General features: G+C 37.2%; 1 protein-coding gene across 4 annotated transcripts in view; it reads left to right on the forward strand.

The window, feature by feature from the left end:
• The first annotated feature begins 3,729 nt into the window (after positions 1–3,729).
• The window catches only part of LOC118272398 (low-density lipoprotein receptor-related protein 2), a 179,321-nt gene continuing 162,446 nt past the window's right edge, over positions 3,730–20,604 (forward strand). For all 4 annotated transcript variants that reach the window (XM_035588883.2, XM_035588885.2, XM_035588884.2 and 1 more), the window contains exon 1: positions 3,730–4,019. In XM_035588883.2, coding sequence (XP_035444776.1) covers positions 3,938–4,019 — 82 coding nt within the window. In that variant the 5' untranslated portion in view covers positions 3,730–3,937. The remainder of the gene's footprint in view (positions 4,020–20,604) is intronic.

The following is a 20,604-nucleotide window of genomic DNA, read 5'->3' on the forward strand; positions in this document are numbered from 1 at the left end:
ACTTTTGTCTCCGTATTTACTATGTGAGTGAAAGCGATAGAAACACATTGAAATGTCAAACATTTGAAAAATTTTTTGATGGATCTGGAATGTCATCGTATTGACGTTTCAAATGCAATGACGTTTAGTTTGGTGCTGCCATACGAAAATATTTATCAGTGTGGTTGTATTCTGAAGTTAATTTCTATTTCTCTTTTGGCCTTGTCCAAAGCTTGGCTATTTTTTAAAAATAAAGATTCATACATAGGCGATAATGGCGAGATAATAAATTAAAAAATAGTTTGCCTGACTCGAGAATTTAAGCTATGATCCGTTATGCATGTTTAATTATGTTTAGTAGTCAGTTTAAATATTATGAATTAATAAATTATGTTTGATTTTGATTACTTGACTCGAATAACGAAAAAGATTCGTATGAAGAAATAGGTAGTTGGTATGTAAGTACTGTAGTATTTATTTATAATTATTTGGAATATTTTCCTCAAAGATTCGGTGCTTGGTGGTACCATGCAAGTAGTACATTTAAATGTATGTAAGGAAAACCACAGAAAATATACGAAGGTGTCTACATGAAATATAATTATTTTATTAATTAATCATAAGTAAGATGAATAATTAAAAAGTAATTTGCTTTGTTCTTATTAGTTGTTTGGTCAATCAAAGTCGAGATTCGGTAATTATATTTATCACTTCTCGACAAAGTCAGTGTTAGCGTAACCATTAATTTGGTGAATATTTTTACACAATTCTATCTTTCAATTCGTTTATTAGAAGCCATTAGGTGATCATGATTATTTAGAATATAGTTACATACATAGTGATTTTTATGTTTTTACTTTTGGTCATGAGCGCCTGATGGTTTTGAATAGCAAATATTTATTTCTAACGTTTCAACGAATCTCTGCTACGGAACTAAATTCATTTCTTATTTGACTTTTACTTATTAAGCTTTATGTAAATAAAAACAATAAACAACATTTTATTTAATTTAATTTTAGACCGATACTAATTAAACTTGGAACAAGTTTACATCATGATATTCATGATCTTCACTAGCCCAGGATCACCCGCTGTGGTATACATACCTATAAGCCACTATATTAGTAACCTGTACAATAGTCGTAAGTCCCTACTTATCTGTTGCGCTGGACGGACAAATGGGGCATGTCATAAAAACAATAAAGAAAACGACGCTACCACTACGCTGCGACAACGCTGTGGCCGGGTCTTAAGGGCACCTACCGAACATGCAGCCTTAGTTCGATTTTCAAATAGGATAAATAATTAGCAGAATTTTTCGATCTTCATAACCTGTACCCTTTAGCCGACACGAATGAACCGACCAATCAGTGAACGTAAGTGTAAACGTGAAGCAAATTCGTACTGGGTACAAAGGGTACTGATGGTAAACAATCACCGTCGCCCATTGATTATCCAAGAATAGAGGAGGTACAAGTTATAAGTGCGTTGGTTGGTGACCTTTTGGGCATTGGGCAATTTTGGGATTGGGAAATTGGAAGAGGTTTTAGCTTCGTAACCTTACTCATACAGCGAAACATAACAAGTGCATGCGTTGTGTCACGCCAGTTTTCTGTGACCCTATATTTGAAAATTATGAAAGAAATAATGTAACAAAATGTAAATAATAATGGCCGAGTTATTGAAGTTATTTTAGCATTGCTTCGTTGTTAGTGTTGTTACAGAAATTCTATTGAGTGCTCAGTATTTCAGGAATGTATTGGCTTTAGTAAACAATTCCATTAGTTTGTTATGTGATAAGAGAAAAATAGGCACATAATAATTATGTACATACATAATAATATTATAATATAACTATTTATGAGTAACTGATATTTTAGTTTTAATTATTGGTTTATAGTTAATACAGCGTAGTAAATGGTTTAATAACTGTTCATTTTATATTCACTATAGATTTACCTACTGTTTCATTAGGCCATTAATCGAAGAGGTTGTTGTTGAACTGTCAAATCAAAATATTGAGAGTACTAGATCCAGGTTTTTTGTAAACAATAGGATTTTCAGAATCTTTCAAAGAATATCAATAGTGTTTAAATTACAGTTCAAGGTTAATTATGCACCATGGGCAACGTATCGTCACGCCTTTTATCCCAGAAGCCGTAGGCAGACCTGCACATTACGCCACGTAAACCACTGTACAATGTATCTACACCCACTTTTCACCAATTGTGTTACAAGTCCCGTGAAATAGCGAGTTTGCATATTGCCTTTTACTGGCCACAATTCTGGAATCCGTGATACTACTAAGACAATTTTCGAACCCGAGAAAAAACCCAGTGATACCTACTTTGCTCGACAAAGGAATCGAACCCGAGACCCCTGACTCAGCAGTCGTACTTGCAACGACTAGACCAACGAGGCAGTCACGGGTAACCTAGCATAGCACATTATTTTTTTTTGGTTTTTAAGTTATGAGACCTATAAGATTGTGAAGAGAATATAGATGCACACACGCACAGCTTATCATGATATACATGGTCCTATGATGTTAACAAGAGACAATTAAATAAACAGAATAGCGGCAGAAGCCGTCTCTATTCTGTTTATTTAATAAAATATAAGAAGGTTGGTCATAAATGCGACTGCATATCATGGTGTTCCGACTTCAATCGATGTGTTATAATACTAATACCTTATCTTGCCTACCCCTGAGATCTTATTTATAAATAAATAAGATAATATCCGGAGTCTGTGTTTCCTGATGGGTATAACCTGGGTGTCTTCAAAGCTCGAGTGAATAGGTTGCTTATGGACAGACGTGCTCCATCGTAGGCTGCATCATCACTTACCATCAGGTGAGATAGCGGCCAAACGTTGGCCCATTTAACGTGAAAAAAATAAAAATAATTAAGTTGATCTAAGAAACTTCGCAATAAGAAGTCATTTATAAATATATGTATATATTGCGAATAAGAAATACATCGCGCGGGTGACTGACCGCGGAATCCGGGCAGACCCCGTCTATCAGAGATGTACATAAAAAGGTAAAATGATTCGTACAGAACTAAACAGTTGTTGTGTTTGTTTGTCATATCTCACCTGAAGCAATCAGGCTCACGTCATGTCCTCACAAAGAGGTTGTAAAGGTTTATGATGGGTCTCGTTATCTGCACAATGCTACTAGGGTTGCGCCTCCCCCGGTTGTGCCCGGCGCCGTGCAGGGCTCCGGGAGTCGTGCACCGCGCACTGTTTACCCGCTACCTGCACGCTGCAACCCTACGACCACCTGTGCGAGCAGTGTTGCTAGCTTATTAATAAATACGGCGCTCGGGGAAACATTTATAAGAATGATATTATTCGCTATGTTGATGAAATGCTATAGAAATAATATAAGTGAATGATTTGATTAAAATTTTGTGATTTTAATCGAAATTTCATCAGTTATCAGGCTATAGAATAATTTCTGTCCAGGATCCGTGGTTTAAGATTCAAGTATACTGTTATGTATGTACCTACTTTAACCTAAATTAATGATATTAATCACCTCAAAGTTACCTACATTGAAGGTAGTTGCATTACTATGCGGTCTATCGCTTTACTTATTTATTTATTTACCAATATCCTGAAAAGTTTCACTAACCCCGTCACAATAATACGTCTTTACGCAAACTCGCGTGATAAACAGAGGATTAGTGCAAGTAGGTGTATGTGTGTCGGCGGCTGGGCACCCCGCGAGCGAGTGGAAGCCGGCCGGCGGCGTCAGTCGTAAGTCCGCGCCAGTCTCGAGCTCACGTCTGTCGTCGCGCGGATCGCATCGACACGTCACCAAAACTTTCCAAGCCGACCTAAACTTTCTTCACGTCCCACTAAACTAAGATATAATATACCGCGAGTGCGACATTTATTGATATTATTGTGAGTGTTTGTAAGTGTTGATGTGGTTTGAGGTGAAGTGAAGATGCGGAGCGCCTGGGAGGCGTTCTGCCTCCTGTTGCTGGCTGTTGCAGTCGCAGCACAGATCGACACGAGGCACTTATCAGGTCAGACTCTTACTTGCTTGTACTCGGTGACAGTAAACATCAGGACTGAAACTGTTCAGTGTTCAACTTAGAATGCCGAAAGAAAGTTTTGTAAACTTTTCGAGAGGATGTTCGATAGTGTTTCTGTGTGGAACTAGCGCTCGAAGTAATTGCAAACGATGTGCATTGAGTGCGGAGTGTCATTTATTTGGAGGGTCACAGTAACGGTATGTCGGAGACAGTCGCCGGTACTCCGCGCGCCGTGATAGGCAACCTACTTAGCAACTTTTATCGAAACCGTTGTCTTCGGAAACTTAACACGTTTATACGATTTATAAAACAGAACTAGTTTATGGTAGCATTAGTTCATCGAGCGGCGACGAGTGTCGTGGAATATGTGGGTACAAGTAATGTTATTAATTATTGTTTTAATAATACGGACGCCTAGGAGGGTACTTGTAGATTTTCTTCTATAAACAATCGTTTATTATGATTAGTGTTCCAGCGTTATCTCATTACTTGCAAGCTAATTAATTACTTAGATAGGAAATATTAAAACATGGATTGTTTGTATTTAAATTAGCCGAATGAATATTCAACACATGATAATACAATCGAGCCGTAATTATGTGAAATCAGTCTTACAGTTTGGAATTAATTATTATTTTGTTGCCAACTAAATTACTGTGGACAGAGAAACGTTGCGTTTCTGGATGTGTCTGTTTGTGCCATAAATGATTTGAAGGCTGGATGTTTCTATAATTAGCGATGTTGTTGTTCGCACTAAACAACGGTGTGTTAGCATCACACAAGCCATAGACAATAGAGTGCGGTACGTGACCGGGGAATGAATGCGACGACTCACGGCTCACTGCCATCACTCGTGTTCGTTGAACTGCTGCGTTTTTTGTTCGTTCGTCTTTTGTGAATATTAAATAACTGTACAATTAGGACCCTAAACATATCATGGTCAACACCGATATAATATGCTAAAAGTGAGGAGGTAACATCAAAACCAAATGTAACTTGAAAATTCTCACTGCTGTTTGTTTGGCCACTGCGTCTTATCTCATGGAAGATTACGAACATTCAAGTTAAGGAGTCCGTAACTTATTTACTAATATTATCTAATCAGGAAAATAAATTACACTTTTACTCAGAGGAGTATAGCTAATGCTAATTTTAAGGTCACTCAGTTATAATCAGGTAATTTAATATTGTAATTGCTAAATTAGTTAAAGTTATATTTTTTACTAAACGTATAACAATATTAGATACGAAACTGGGTACATTATCCTTGTAAAAAGTTGATGCGAATTACATCGAAACAGTGTTTGCGCTCGTTGATGTCTTTTCTACTGCATTAAGTAGCCTACGCGTTAGTGTTGACGTAGACCGATTTTCATAATAATTATCACTAATATTTTGTTATTAACTGTAAAAATTTATAAAATATCGTAGTTTTCATACTATTCGCTACTTCATAGTACTGAAGAAATAAGAGAAAGGTTGTAGGTATAGTTTTTTTGCTCATGTTTCTATCTGATCTATTTATTGAGAATTCTGAGATTTTCAATAGCAAAAAGTGAAGAAAATGTAAGCAAAATAGACGATGTTTTCTTTAGAATTGAAGTATGTCTGTTATTATAATAACTTGGTATAATATTTTACGAAATATATTTGAATTGCTACTGGGTACAATGCGTATGTTATGTATGAAATCATTATACATATAATATATCTTGTTGGAACATTATTCAAGTGCTTACAATAATATTAAGAAACGTAATTCTCCTACTACTACTTTTCAGATTTACATTATTACACCAATTGAAATGAAAGGCAGCGTTTACAGACTCCGCCCGAAGGCTTCGCTGCGATAATTACGAGTAAAGTACGGTCTCGGTGCAAATGAACTGACAAGACGCGTTTAAGAAATTACGAGAACACACACGAACTTAGTAATATAACTTCACATTCTATAAGTCAGTATTAATTATGACATTACGACTTTATTTGCCGAAGGCTAAGCAGAGATGTGCAAATAAACTGTTTTTCTTTCTTTCTTTATTTCAGAATGTCATAGGTAGAAGTGACATAATTATGTAATGAGTAGCATGGGCAGGGCGTATAGCAAACCTCATTGCTAAGAATTTCGAAACTCGAAAATCCTAATAAGATTGCTTGCCAGGGGATCGTAATCAACCACTTACTTGACAGTCACACTTGCAGCTACACAAGAAGATAAGTTCTTATTAAACAGTAGCTTATTGGAATTACTCCTGCATTCCTTTTGACTAAAAGTATCATGTATTACCAGAAAATAACTACACTTGGCACATTAGCCCGCAGTTATTTGTCTCCGATCCAAAATGTCAAACATCCAATCAAAACGCCATCTAAAGCAAAGTGCCGTTCTTATCGCAAAGTAGGCTACAATCTTAGTGTCATTTCGCCACAAATAATAATAATATGGTCAAAATGATGGTCTCTTGTGAGGTTAACGACCTCAGTACCTAGTAGTGACGTCATTGCTAAAAGTAACCAATAGTGACCATAGTAAAGGGATATAGTTTTATGGTAAGTTTCAATGGTATATGAGGGCCTGAGGTTATTGGGAATCGTGATAAAACTGGTTTCAACAAGGTCATGCCTTCTCATGTAGTTAGATTTATTTTGAGTACATGTGTACTCATGGCTCATGGTAGTTACTTATTTATTTTAACTTTGTTGCGATGTGAAACTTTGTTTTTTTATACATATACCAATGTAGGTATGTACTTGTATTTTTGAAATAATAGTTCTTACTAGAAAAAGGTGCTAATTTAATTATGTGTCTGTAAATTTCCACTAAGTTAATTCTCGAGTTTTTGTGATATTTCATATAACATTTATATTTATTTAATTATTTATCAATAAAATCAGTATTTTGAATTCACAACCTGTTATTAGTAGTCTTAAATACTATCAATTAAATGTGTATCATAGTTCTCGATCATTAATTGAAGAATTTAATATTTTAATAAATAAGGTATTGATATATAAACGCCATGGGGGCATAAATGACCGGCGCTAGTCGAGGATTAGTCTTCAACAGAAAAAGGTTGGCAGTCAGATATTAAATAGCTATACGAGATATTTTCGAAACAAATTGTATATAGGATTCATATCAAAGTATACTATAAACAAAATAAAATAGCCAACAGCCACCACTACTGAGATTGTTCGTGTAACGTGTTCCACTACTATCACTAAGAAATAACAAATTAAATCAGTTTGTTCAATACAATTTTTTGAACAGGAAAATATCGCATTCGTGGAACTAAAACTAGTTTATTCATCGAAAAAGTAGAGAGATATCGTCAGTGAGATTAGTCGTGAAGGTCACGATTCTTAGCAATAGTTACAAGGAAGGAAGATACATTTATTGTGAACAGTACCTACTACTGCTCGATCTGGTAAAGATTAGTATCAATCTGATATTTTCTTATATGCTCTTATGTACGAGGATATGGTTTTTCTTAGGTATTAGTATTTAATTTAGTTTTCAAATACCTAATATTATTTTCTTGCTACCTATATCAAAGTATTGCATTATTGAAAATATATGCAGAACTACTAACAACTGTGTTTCCTATATGATTCATTGTTGTGCGAATACGAAGACATAATTATCGTTGGTGTCACAGTAACTGCATTCGTTTGTCTGTGTGTGTCTTCTGCACATGTATGTGTAATGTAGTGTAGTGTAGTGACGTCGCCACAGAACGTGAGCCGAGAGCCGCCGAGAGTAGTCCACAACTCCACAGTCCGCAGTCGACGACATTGACCACCGGAAGACGAGTCGACGCGGCGACGTGTTGTCCGCTCAATAAGTCACTTCCTGTAGTACGTCCCAGCGGGCCGGCGACACAATCGAGATCATACCTTAATCTAAACCAATAAAACACCATTTACCCTGCACACCACATTTAGTCTCCAAAATGCTGAGCCGTCTGATATTTCATACGTAGTGACTAACTTTAGAATTGGCACAAGCAAATGTGTTGCTTAATAAAATCGTTGTAGAGTACAGAATTGCATTCAGCAATTAAAGAGTTGCATTGCCGTGTGGCTGACCGCAATCCGTGAATTTGGGTTACGTAGTTTGTATTTTTTAACTTACAATTGATTTTTTTTTGCTTTTTAATGTTAATTGATTTCACGGTCGCTGCCTGATACCTCTCACTCGGTAAAAGTAGGCGTCTGTGATAAAAAGTTCATGGTTCATAGACTTTTAGTAGAAGAGGGTTATTTTGAGAACAAACTTTTTGGAGTTTTTGCCGATCAGGTCTATCAGAAATTACGTTATTTTTTAATTGCTTACTTTCTATTCTTGGGTTTAACGGTGAGAAAATATTCTGCTTGAAATGAAATTCTGAACTAACTCTGGTAAAAGCAAAGTTTAATTTTGTTAATTATAAAAACACAATAACAATTGAAACATATTTGTGTCTGAACTCACCAAATTGTTTCTGGCAGAGATCGCGAAATTAAAAAATAACTTCAAAAACTTTTACCACGATAAACGTTTTCATGAAAAAGCGGTCGAAATTACAATAGACACGAACCGAGCCACTTTCTCCGGAGCGCGCGCCCAGCGTGCAGCGTGCAGCGTGCAGCGTGCAGCGTGCAGCGTGCCGCGTGCACCGTGCCGGCCGCGGCAGGCTCCGCGGGCGAATGTAATAACTTTTTTATTTACGAGTTCAGCAACACTTCTTTTTTAAACTCATTGTCAATTTTGGCATTTTGAGAAAACAGCAAACACACTGCCTTACTAATTTTTTACGTTTCTAGAAGAGATTTGGCAACACGATCACATGACAATGGCACGTGTTTTTACTTTTTACCTGAGCGTGGGTCTTCCCCGGCAACCAATTTAATCGAGCCGTATTATTATTTCTAAAATTGATGTTCTTTATATTATACGATTTTAGAGCTTGATTTAGATTGGAGCCTTCGACTAGAAATACAGTTTAGATAGTAGTATCTACTGTTATTAATGAAGAGGATATTGTCTATGGATCACTGTACCGAGGGCAACGCCTAGTGACTGTCGAAGCGACGTGACGCAGCGGTTTGTAAGTGGAGTGAACGTTTTTTCTGGTTTAGTGCGAGGTGCTCGGAACTGCTCCATCATACTCGCTAACTGTAGCTCGCTGCAGATGGACCATTCAACTGAATGTACTTAGCATTGGCTTGTAATAGTTGACGTTGTACTTAAGTCGTCAGTCGGTATACAAGTCGGTCCGTCACGAACAGACCAATAAACGACTACCAACTTTACACAGACCGGTCCAAGATACCGAAGATTTAACTTCGAATTACTACGAGTTAGTTCAAAACATTCTAAAGTGGTATCTAAACATGTGGCCTCTCGCTCGGACCCTGTACGAGTGAAAGGGAGGGAGGCAGTGAGCAGAACCCGTTTGGCAAGCATTCGCCTTGAACTTGTTTAACCGCTAGGCCAAGTGGTACCCGGCTGTGGACTAGTCCAATGTTTTGTGGGTTTGCTCGCCAATTTGTGCCCGCCTCGTGTTTACTTGTAACGTAGTCGGTAAGGTGCTTGACCTGGAAACGTTTCGGAGAGGTGTTGGAGTTGGCATTAGAACATTCATACTTAGGGCTCAAGAAAAGGTGAAGATGATAAAATGTATGAAAATTATGGTGAATGGAAGATAACACATAGGTTAAATGTTAGTTTAATCCATGATATACTTGGGCTAGTGGTTAATTATGGTTTCTAATTTCACTGAACGATTATTCAGTTTTATTGTATTTTAAAGTTTCAGTTTTATAATTCGTAGAGTTACAATCTGATTGGATTTTCCAATACTCACTATCAATTTACTTTATCCCTGGATATCCACAAAAAATATATTCTGTAGTGTTGAATTTCAGAAGTGTATTTATTTATTTTCGAAAAAAACATATCGCTCTCTCGATAACTTTCGCTTGAAAAAACTGTAAAATTGTTATAGTTTTTCAGCGCAGTTTCTTCACAGAGCGCAATAGGTTTGTTTCATGAAACTTTTGCATAACAGGAAGCGTGCTGTGGGTAATTAAATGAAAAGTTGTGATTACTTGCGCACGCGATTACGTCGGCGCGCGGCGGTCGCGTGCGTGTGCGCACCGATATATTGGTGGCTGTAATGACGAGCTGTCAAACATGATGGATGGATGTCAGGACATATTCGGAGAGAGACAGGTGGCGGTTCAATGTCCAACGACATTTTTTTGAAATCAGAATCTTTTTCTATTTTATTTTTGTTTAATGTGAATCGAGGATCTTTCCAAAAATGTTTCACAATGTTATTGTTCGTGTTAATTTTTCGTCTTAAATATCTACAATATCTTAATTTTATTAAGAATGCAGAATAGTTGCGATTTTTAGAATTTTTATCTTAGTAAATTATACTAAACATGGAATTCCGTGCATTTCACAAATACTGCGCATACGAGTACCTAATTACCGCGATTTTATTGCCCACGCGTGCTCCGGCAACCTTCAGCCACCATGAAACAACAATAAACCAACACTATCAGTGCACTGCCAATGTCAAAAACTACCTCACGGTGTACGGCGACCGCTTACCAATGCGCATGCGCAAAAGAATGTCAACGTACCCCCTCCGAGACACCACTCTCATAATTGTAACATCACAATGTACCACGTCCACTGCCGACTGTGTACGGTGCTTGCTGCATGACATGTGAACATGGCCCGCGATGGATGGCTGGTGAAATGAAAGTGTTGTGTGAGTAGGTCATTGACTCGCATGCTTCGGTGGGTATCGTGGAAATCGTCGGCAGTCGGTTGCTATGCCGGTGATAGGCTTTCAAGGGCATGAGGTTACTTCGAACGCATCCTTCGTGGCCGCTAAACGTTCTACTGATAATATGTTAAACAAAACTATCACTGGTTTATCTACACTACACTTTCTGTTGAGCCAAAACATTTATTTCTGTTTGTATAGTTATCTAGATGAATGTTCTAATATCAATATTTACTTGATAACCCAGCTATCATCTCAATAATATTTTTGACTAAGCCCTCAAGAGCCGCGGATCGGAAGATGGGGCTTCCGATCCATATGTGGTGAATAACTTTAAAGTTTCCAGGATTATCGTAAATCTTTGTAAGTACACCAACCCATAACTGTAGTTTGCACAACTTGGGAAGGGCGTAGTTAATAGTTGGACACTTGGTGAACCAGACTAATTTAACTTTCAAAGGGTTGATTGATGGAAAAAAGTTGGTTCATTGAAAAAAGCGGCGCAGCGGCCCGCCATTGTTGCGAAGTTGCGTAGGAGTTGTTACCGCGATCCCTTCCCAACGTACTCTACTGTATAATGATTTAAAGTGATTCACAGAACTTACACATTGACATTGATGCGAGAGGAAATGTTTGTTTGATGACGGTATACTTGGGATGGTACAGCTGTGATTCAGATTCAGTATTTGTATATTATATTATAGTCACCATATTATTGGAAATGACACTTGGGTCTTGGATAGAAAAGCAAATTGCGTTACAATGTGTTTTCAAAAGTTATCATTCCTGCCTATACATATTCTGACACAAGGTATGCTTGCAGTGCATACAGGGTGTAAACGGAACGCTCCCAAACGCTCCATCATTTTTGTCTGCAGCGATAATAATAAATATTTGTTTTCCATGTTTTCTTATCCCATAACTACCTACCTATGTGTCCCATTGTCTCGTGTGTAATGGCCATTCCAACATTTCCAAGTTATGAGGTAATCGCATCATTTCTATTTTATTCGCTGGCCCTTCACTCTATAGGCTCAAGATCGACCATTTATCTGACAAACACGCGTCATTCGAGTCACCAAAACCAGAGCGAGACAGCAAGATCTCATCATGCTATCTCCCTCAACTCAACAATAGTTACTTCATGATGACGATTGTAAGCGACGCAGCAGCTATTGTATGGCGAATTAAAGAACTGTTAGCCGACCTCTGACACGCAGTGCGCAGGCGCAGCGGCCGAGGCTAGAGAAACTCTTGCGCACATACTCGTACCTGCCTGCATTATACAAGTTATTGTAGTTTGTTTAGTCACGATACCTGAGGGTATGCCGTTAGCTTAGGAACAAAGCAATACACGCACAAGTAAAACCAGTCAAACAGAATGCTATAATCAGCTATTAAACCGTCTTTATGAGAGATATAATCTTAAAATATGACTTGGTTAATGTTTTTCCTTGTCTATGTCCCTGACCACAGACGTAGATGACAATGCACGCAGCATCTTGTCTCAACTTCCTACATCTGTAAAACAACATACTGTACACAGATTATACAGCGTGTTCACAAAGCGTGTTCTTGAATTATTTCAAACGCAAGTAGTTCCCGCACGGTGCTGCCCTCTTAAATATGTAGTGGTCAAGATCGGTCACATTGTGCAAACACACCTCGGTCCAGGGTTGAACGTACGTCGGGTCAAAAATCTCGACAACCCTGATAATGCTCCTTATCGCATACTTCGAGCGTTTGGTGTTTACGAGCGACCCTCGCCAGTCGCCACACAGGATCGTAATTATGTTACGAACCTTTACATTTTTGACGACAAAATTCATGACTTTTTAAAATTAGAGAAGAGTTTTTTTTATGGAACACGTCGGTAAACGAGCAGACGTATCACCTGATGGTAAGCCACCCATGGACACGTGAAACAACAGAGGCGTTACAATTGCGTTGCCGATATTTTGAGTGTTAGGAATTTAAGGGTTGCTGGGGAACCGGGGATTGAGAAAATTGGTAAGGGGGAATCGGGCCTCCTGAGTGGTTTTTTAGACATAAATACTACGTTGTTACTAATTAGTAGATCAACCACATCGCTTTTTAAATCAATATTCATCGCATCGCACCAGTGAAACCAATACAATTAATTGTTCTTGTACCTACCAACCCTAATCGCCGTAATACATACAACATACATTATGTACAATGTACAGAACATATAGACGGCTATATATGTGCCGCTATGTGTTAGTTATGGCCGTAATACGTGATTAGCATGGCGGCACGTGGCGGTGCTGAGCCTCGCGCTATAGACGCAGTATCATGATTTATAGACTCCCATGCCGTACTTATGGAGTTTTGATCATGTGGTCTGGTCTGACACGTGTGGAAAATACCCATGGAACACCATAACCGATTGCTTGGATGTGAGAACTATGGGGAATGGATCATGATGAGGATTATACCTAGAAGTGGTCGATCTTATAAAACAGTAGTTGTTTAAATATTTCGTACCTCTTCCCTATATCTTCGCAGATTAACACGTGTCATATCAAATGATGTTATGATAATTATTCGATTGTGATCCGCACCTCGGAATTCCAAATATCGTACTAAAAGAGGAAAAACATGTCTTTATTACTGCCATTAAGGACGAATAAAATAATAAGAAGGCAATTAAATTACATAAGTAATAAAATATGAACAAACATTGAAATAACGATCCTCAATATAATAAGGTTAATTACTTTTCTTTGGAGATACCTTATTATTGTTGTAATCGGATAATGGACAATATGACGACGGCACGAACACGCGGATGGTCTCAGGCCAATAAATAATTAAAATAATTACCCATAGCGACATCTAGGTCAAGAATAAATAACTAATTGGGACTCACATTATTATTGTTCTGAATTATTCTAGATAGGTATATCTTACAATATTTTTATCAATATAATCACACTAATATTATAAATGAAAGGTTTGTTTGTTAGAATGTTTTTCCGTCAATCCCGCTGAAACTACTACTACTGACAGAGTATGAGCTGCCCTAGGGTTAGGTTACTTTTTAGCCCAACGGAACGCGAGTGAAACCGCTGGTAGTTAGTGATTACCAATATTATGTTTGACCTAGTTTTATATAAGAAATGAAATAATATAAATGTAAGAAATTATGAGTTTGCCTTGAAATGAATCAGTTAGGTATTTTGTTACTACTTGGTTATATCATTTGTAACCACTTGTCCAAACAAAATTGTTACATCATGTAATTACCTGAAATCCGTTCCAATATCTATTCAGATGTACAGTTTTTGCCAGTCATACGGTAAAATATAAGCATTTTGTGAGAAAATCAGATATAAGAAGAATAAGAGGAATAAATTTGAAATAAACTACCTCTTAACATATTACAGACACCCGCCTATTGCTGAGACAAATGACCATAAACTTCATATCAGTATCTTTTTACAAAATATATTATTTCGGGTAGGTAACACATCGTTCTGAACACTCACTTCTGAGCCACTTAAAACAAAAACTATTTCAATCAAAGGTTACCGACATCCACTGGACGTTACATGTAAACAGAACCACTGAAGAATGCTAATAACAAGTTACCGGCCAAACAATAGTAACTTTAACTTGCCTACAATTAACATAGGTACCTCCTAGATGAACCGATCCGAAGCAATTAACTCCAATAATAGTCAGTTTCATTCAACTGGTTATTATAACTTTCCCATAACAAACATGATCCGAGAGACCAGAAAATAACAAAATAGTTTAACCTATCACGATCGTAGAGTTTAACCTATAGTTAGTGTAGTAACCTAAGTTTAGTGCTGTTGTGGGTACCTAATATAATTTTTTTTGTATAAGCCGGTAAACGAGCAGACGGGTCACTTGATGGTAAGCAATCGCCGCCGTCCATGGACACCCGCAACACCAGTGGCGTTACAAGTGCGTTGCCAGCATTTTGGAGGTTAAGAATTTGAAGATTGTTGGGGATTCGGGGATTGGGGAGAGGGGTAATTGGGCCTCCGGTAACCTCACTCATACGACGAAACGTTCACGTCGATTTTCCGTAAGGCCGTGGTATCACTCCGGTCAAGCATGGCTCTCCCATACTTTAATAAATATTAAGTTATTTGAAACATTCCCAGTTAACTAGTTATCCGTTATCTAGTTCACCTGTCAGAGCTGCTTAACCTTGAGTTTACCTCTAGTTATTCAGTTCTAGTTACTTTACCATAACTAGAGTGTAACATTTGCACAAGTGTGACTTCAATAATAAATTAACCTCATGTCTTTTGTATTACGCAATATTAACACATACTTAAACCTCTAAGATGAGCTATTTATTTATCATACAAATATTCGGGCCATAAATTATTTCTTAACTATATCATGTTCACATTTAATTAGGCTATAATAAAAAGCTATGTAAATAACTCACTGCCCACCCATCACGTTCCAAGCCTCGGCCTAACTACTTAACCTCGTGCTCACCTTTCATTAGCTCGGTATTGATGTGCTCAGGTGTCGGGCATGAATGGCGCGCGTTATTTTTCTAAAGAAACCACTTAAACAGCTACAAGTGTTGTTTTTAAACCGACGTCCCCTCCAGTAGGGCTGGTAGCCTCGAGCCGTGTAATTAACAAGAATATAAAGAAAAATATAAACTAGTCGGTATTTAATTAACTATGATACATTAAACATGTTTTGTTTAAACATGTTATTTTCTCAGACTATTGACGTAATAAATAAAGAGATTTGGAGACAAACAACAAACATTAAACAATGCCTTAAGTGGCTTCTACATAATAATAAAATGTTTTCTCACATTTCCAACTATTCTTACATATTTGTAAGAACAACACGAGTGCTCAGCACACTGTACCGCAAACATTTCCAAACATACACAAGAATGTACTATTACCTATTGTGGTAATGCTTTATCAAATTGTATAGCTAATGTACACATGGGCAGCCCTACGAGCGGCGCGCGCGCAGCCTGGCACGGCCCGGCACCGCTAATGCACGCGGATCATTGTCAAGCTGCCATTGTGTGCAAGTCTGTTGCCACTGTGCCAGACTTCCACTATCACAACATGTAGCGGTGCATGTAGCATGGAACATGCTTATAGCCCTTAACCTGTGTAACCTGTAGATGTAGTTAGACTAAATAATTTGGAGAGAGGCAGACAATACAAGTTACTCTTACTAATATATAAAGGAAAGTGTGTGTTTCAGTTTGTGTGTATGTTTGTTACTGAATCACGTCAAAACCACTGAAGCGATCGGAATGAAATTTGGAACAGGGATAGATTACGGTCTGGAATAACACATAGATCATTTTTATTCAACGAAAACGCAGACGAAGCCACTGACAGAAGCTAACTTAGTATAATTATTGTACATATGTTTAGGTAGGTGGGTATCTTTATCTACCTGTCGGTCTGTACTCGTTATAAAGTAAATATTTCTATCATGCAGGCTCTATTTCGGTCGTTGACTCTAATAATTAGGATTCCTAGGTCATGGCTGAATAAGTTCGTTAATCTGAGCTGAACATGCACCGATACGAAGTTTCTGTTGTGTAATCGATGTAACTTATGTATCCTCTGACATAAATAGACCGATCTCATTAATATGGTAATCGTTTCAGATCGAACACGTTAGCCACAAAATAACTTAAACCTAAAAATAAATTAATTATTATGTTATCGGTTTACTCACGTAACTGTTTGACGAGGAACTCAACTGCTGCTGCTGCTCATGAATATGAGCCTCTAGCATGGCTTGAAACTAGTCGAGCTCCTCGTCAAACAGTTACGTGAGAAAGCCGATAACATAATAATTAATTTAGTATGTCTCACGAAAGTTATAATAAAACTAAAAATAGTTGTTGAACAAATAGAGAGAAATGACAAATAAGCATAAATAACCTCCTGATTATCACAACTATATCGTCGATTGCTTAGATTATGAGGTTAATATGATATAGGTTAGACGAAAAAACGTTACCTTAATACGTTCTGACGGAGGGAATTAGGTCAGATGTGATAACTGATAAGGGACTAAGGACCTCCTGGGTGTAAGATTACTTAACCTAGAAATTTCTGGAATATTCACTGATTCTTCGAACTTACTTTATTTTGAATTAAGTAGTATAATACCTAGATTTATTTTTCACATTTAATGATTACATATTTACCATAAGGTTAATATTCCATTAGAACATCGGGAAAAGAAAAGAACACAAGTTATACATTAAAATTGATATTTAACTGCCGCACTCAGAGACATTTAATGATTACTTAAAATATTCCTTAGCAACGACTTTCTTCCGAAAACAATTACTAAGGACTGGGTTAAGTAACCATTAAATGACTGAGTACGGCGGTAAGACTTGGAAATTCCTAAATCTTATAAACCTGAGTTTGAAGATATAGGAATATTAAAATCCGAAGCAAATTGTGACCTTGGACTTCCAGAACAACGAATTCAAAATCTACTTCAAGTAACTCAGTGCTAACTACTCGTATAGTTGTAACCGTGGCTAATGCAGATTCGCTATGCATTGTTACTGTTCAGAAAATAACATTCATACGTTTGCCTAGCCAAAGTACTGAAATTATTATTTGTAGCTACAAACTGGTATAGGTTTAACTATTTATTTGTTGGAAATCGTTTATCACTATTATAACTAATAACACTATGCATGTGGAAAGGTTTAATCACGTCCAGTACAGTTGTAGTGCACTCTATTACTACAATCAGTGTGATTTTCCACCAGAGATGTGCTATGTAGCTATGGTACGAAGATGTAATAGCTAAGCTGTGAAACTATGTGACGCTTTCCACTGATACTAGAATCTGCATAGGAAGAAGTGCCACTCGAGTATACGCTGTATCGATAGTAGAGAAGCCATCCATAACACGCATTGATAGCACGTATCTATAGCACGCATCTTTCCATATAAATAAACTTAGTTGAGCCCGTTTCCACCAATGCTAAGCTATACCAATGACTATACCAATGTTTATGATCAGTCGATTGATCGGCATTCTGCTGTCACCTCACAGTTCATGTTATGACCATGTTTAAATAACTTGTAACTAATTACTTAAATTAAGCAGAAATACATACATTGCGTTTTATTGAAAAACATGTAAATGTTTATAAAATACGAGGTGATTACATCAGCAGATGTAATGTAGTGTGACCTAGTTAGCAGCACGTACAGTCACGGTCGTTTTTTGGATGGGTGGGCAGTATTCTCGCTGATTCAGCACTTTTATGTAACTAATCAGCTGAGAAGTAGGAAGTATTTGCATGACACTTTATTTACACATAATTAATTTAAGCGTAGCTTATTATTAACCACACATTCTGGTGAATTTCAATCGAAAAATCTTAAAAGATCTCCATCTTTTTTCAGTTGGGTAATATTCCTATGTAAAACTTTCTAATATGTCTGAAAAATACTATGTTGAAAACTGAATTAAAATCGGTTTAGCCAAATGCGAGTAATCGTGCACAAACATACATACAGGTCAAACTAAGAACCTCCTTTTTTGAAGTCGGTTAAAAACTAGACTACAGATTTAGATAGAACATTTTGTTTTTCAATTATAATAAATTAACGTTCGCATCTAAATATTTGCACACGAAATGTCGAAATGTATTGTGTTGATGCGAAATTGTAGGATTGAGCCACATCGTGGGAACTACAGAAGACAGGTCACATAGACAATGACAGCGCCCTGGCTCCGCCCGGTTATTACCGAGTTATTTTCTCAAATTATTGTTCTACATCTGATGTTCTGATGAGGCTATGAATAGTGTAGCGATTACTGTAATTTTTTCGCATGATGAGCAAGTTTTCAAGCGGAAAATACAGTTTTAGACTATCAATGTAATTTTGATAATACGAGTACAATTGTTGGTTCTGTAGTTGTAAATGTTAAACATGGGATGACAAGTTCAATTTAGATTTTAAGGTCTTTTATTGAGAGTGGAAAATCATCCAATTAGGACCCGACGAGGCGAGAGGGAGTTTCCGACTTTTACTGACTGAAAATCACCCCGTTCCTACTCCTGCTTTTCGAGCCGAGATTTTAAGATCTCCCATTTAAGATGTTGAGGTTTCCCATTTCAAAATTCAGTCAAGGATTGTGTCTGGTGCTTAGTAATAAGCTAGCTTCAAAATAAGAATGGCTTTAATAAGGCTTTAGATAAAAATGTACTTTAATTTAATTTTGCCGTTAATCCTTTAATACCACATTGAGCAGCTCTGCTCACCCCACAATAAATACAATAGTTATGAACACTGCAGCTGCAAACGCTGAAATTTCAGTTATCAGGGCCACGCAGCCGCCACGCTCCCGTTTACCTTATGTAATTGGCTGTTGTCTGCCGCTGAAGGCTTTTCAGACGTTTTCATTGGCGGCAATTATTTCCATTGGCGATTATGTTGGTGACAATCATTTCCATTGGCGACTTTGTTGGCGGTTGTCGTTTTAAATTGACATGTTGTGGCCTGTAATAACGTGTGTGAGTGATGTTTCGGTAGTGACGGTTTTGAAATTCATTGGTATGTATTATTGTTCAAGGTTTTGATATGATTGAGGTGTTATTAAGGTAATTGAAATCTGTGTGATTGGTGCCTTCTGTAACTATTAATAAGGATGATGACAGGATATGAAACTTAAAAATCTAAGTAGTCTGTCAGTTAGGTAATGAAAAAATATGACGACATTTTACAAGCATTCAATTGAGTTGTTGAGTTGAGTTGAACTTCATGAAATCATTATATGAACAAAAAGAAACTGATTAGTAACTAAAGAATATAATTTAGCCATTCTACTAAGTACTATAACATTTTAAAACGAAGTGACTCAGATACTACATTAGTCTAACTAAACACCGAGCTATTGTGTGGCGGCACCTGTACCTACACTGCACGGACAAACAACTATTTTTATGTTAATTAGCTGTATGTGGAGCCTGCTGTAACCTCGTGCGACCTTCAGGTGTGGGGACATGATCACACTTCGTAGTTCTCTGTGACTATTGGCTGTCAATTTAACCTATTTGTTTTTTGTTAGGTACTTTGTAATTATGCACCTATATACCTGTATTAAGGCAGAGGTTATTCAATTATGGTAAGGAATATATTAAATGGATGAGGAATGTATAGTTTTGTTTGTTTATATCCCATTGTCCTAAGTCCTGTTTGATTGGATAAACAATGCAAAAAATTACTGCCGAACATTATTGTATTTCGGTTTCTATGTAACTTGTAAGAGTTCTACTGAAGTAAATGTAGGTAAAGTAAATATTTAGTTAAAGACCGACACAAATGCTCAGTTATTTATCTTAACAAAGTATTTCAGTCACGACAATATGACTACCCTACTTTCATTAACAACATATAATTTTATCTATGCTTTATTCAGGACACGCTCTTCGAAGGAGAATAAAAAATGGCTTCGTATAAAAATTTATTATTTAATAGTTGCGGATAATTACCGGGTTCACTGTTACCGGAGCGGAGACGAGTCCGGATATCGGATAGCCGGATAACCGTGCAGCTGCGCCGGACATCTCGTTAACCGGGCGGTATTCATTGATTGCGTTAGTGTTTCATTAGCCGTCTGATGGAGTGCACGCCAGTGCACGCTGCACTCGTTCGATACAAGCCTTGTTGGAGAAAAATAATGGCGTTTCTATTTCATTAGGTACTGTGGCCTTATTAATATGTTACTGGGAGATGTAGAGTAGAATA

Source organism: Spodoptera frugiperda, chromosome 4, assembly GCF_023101765.2.
Source record: "Spodoptera frugiperda isolate SF20-4 chromosome 4, AGI-APGP_CSIRO_Sfru_2.0, whole genome shotgun sequence".
NCBI lineage: Eukaryota > Metazoa > Arthropoda > Insecta > Lepidoptera > Noctuidae > Spodoptera > Spodoptera frugiperda.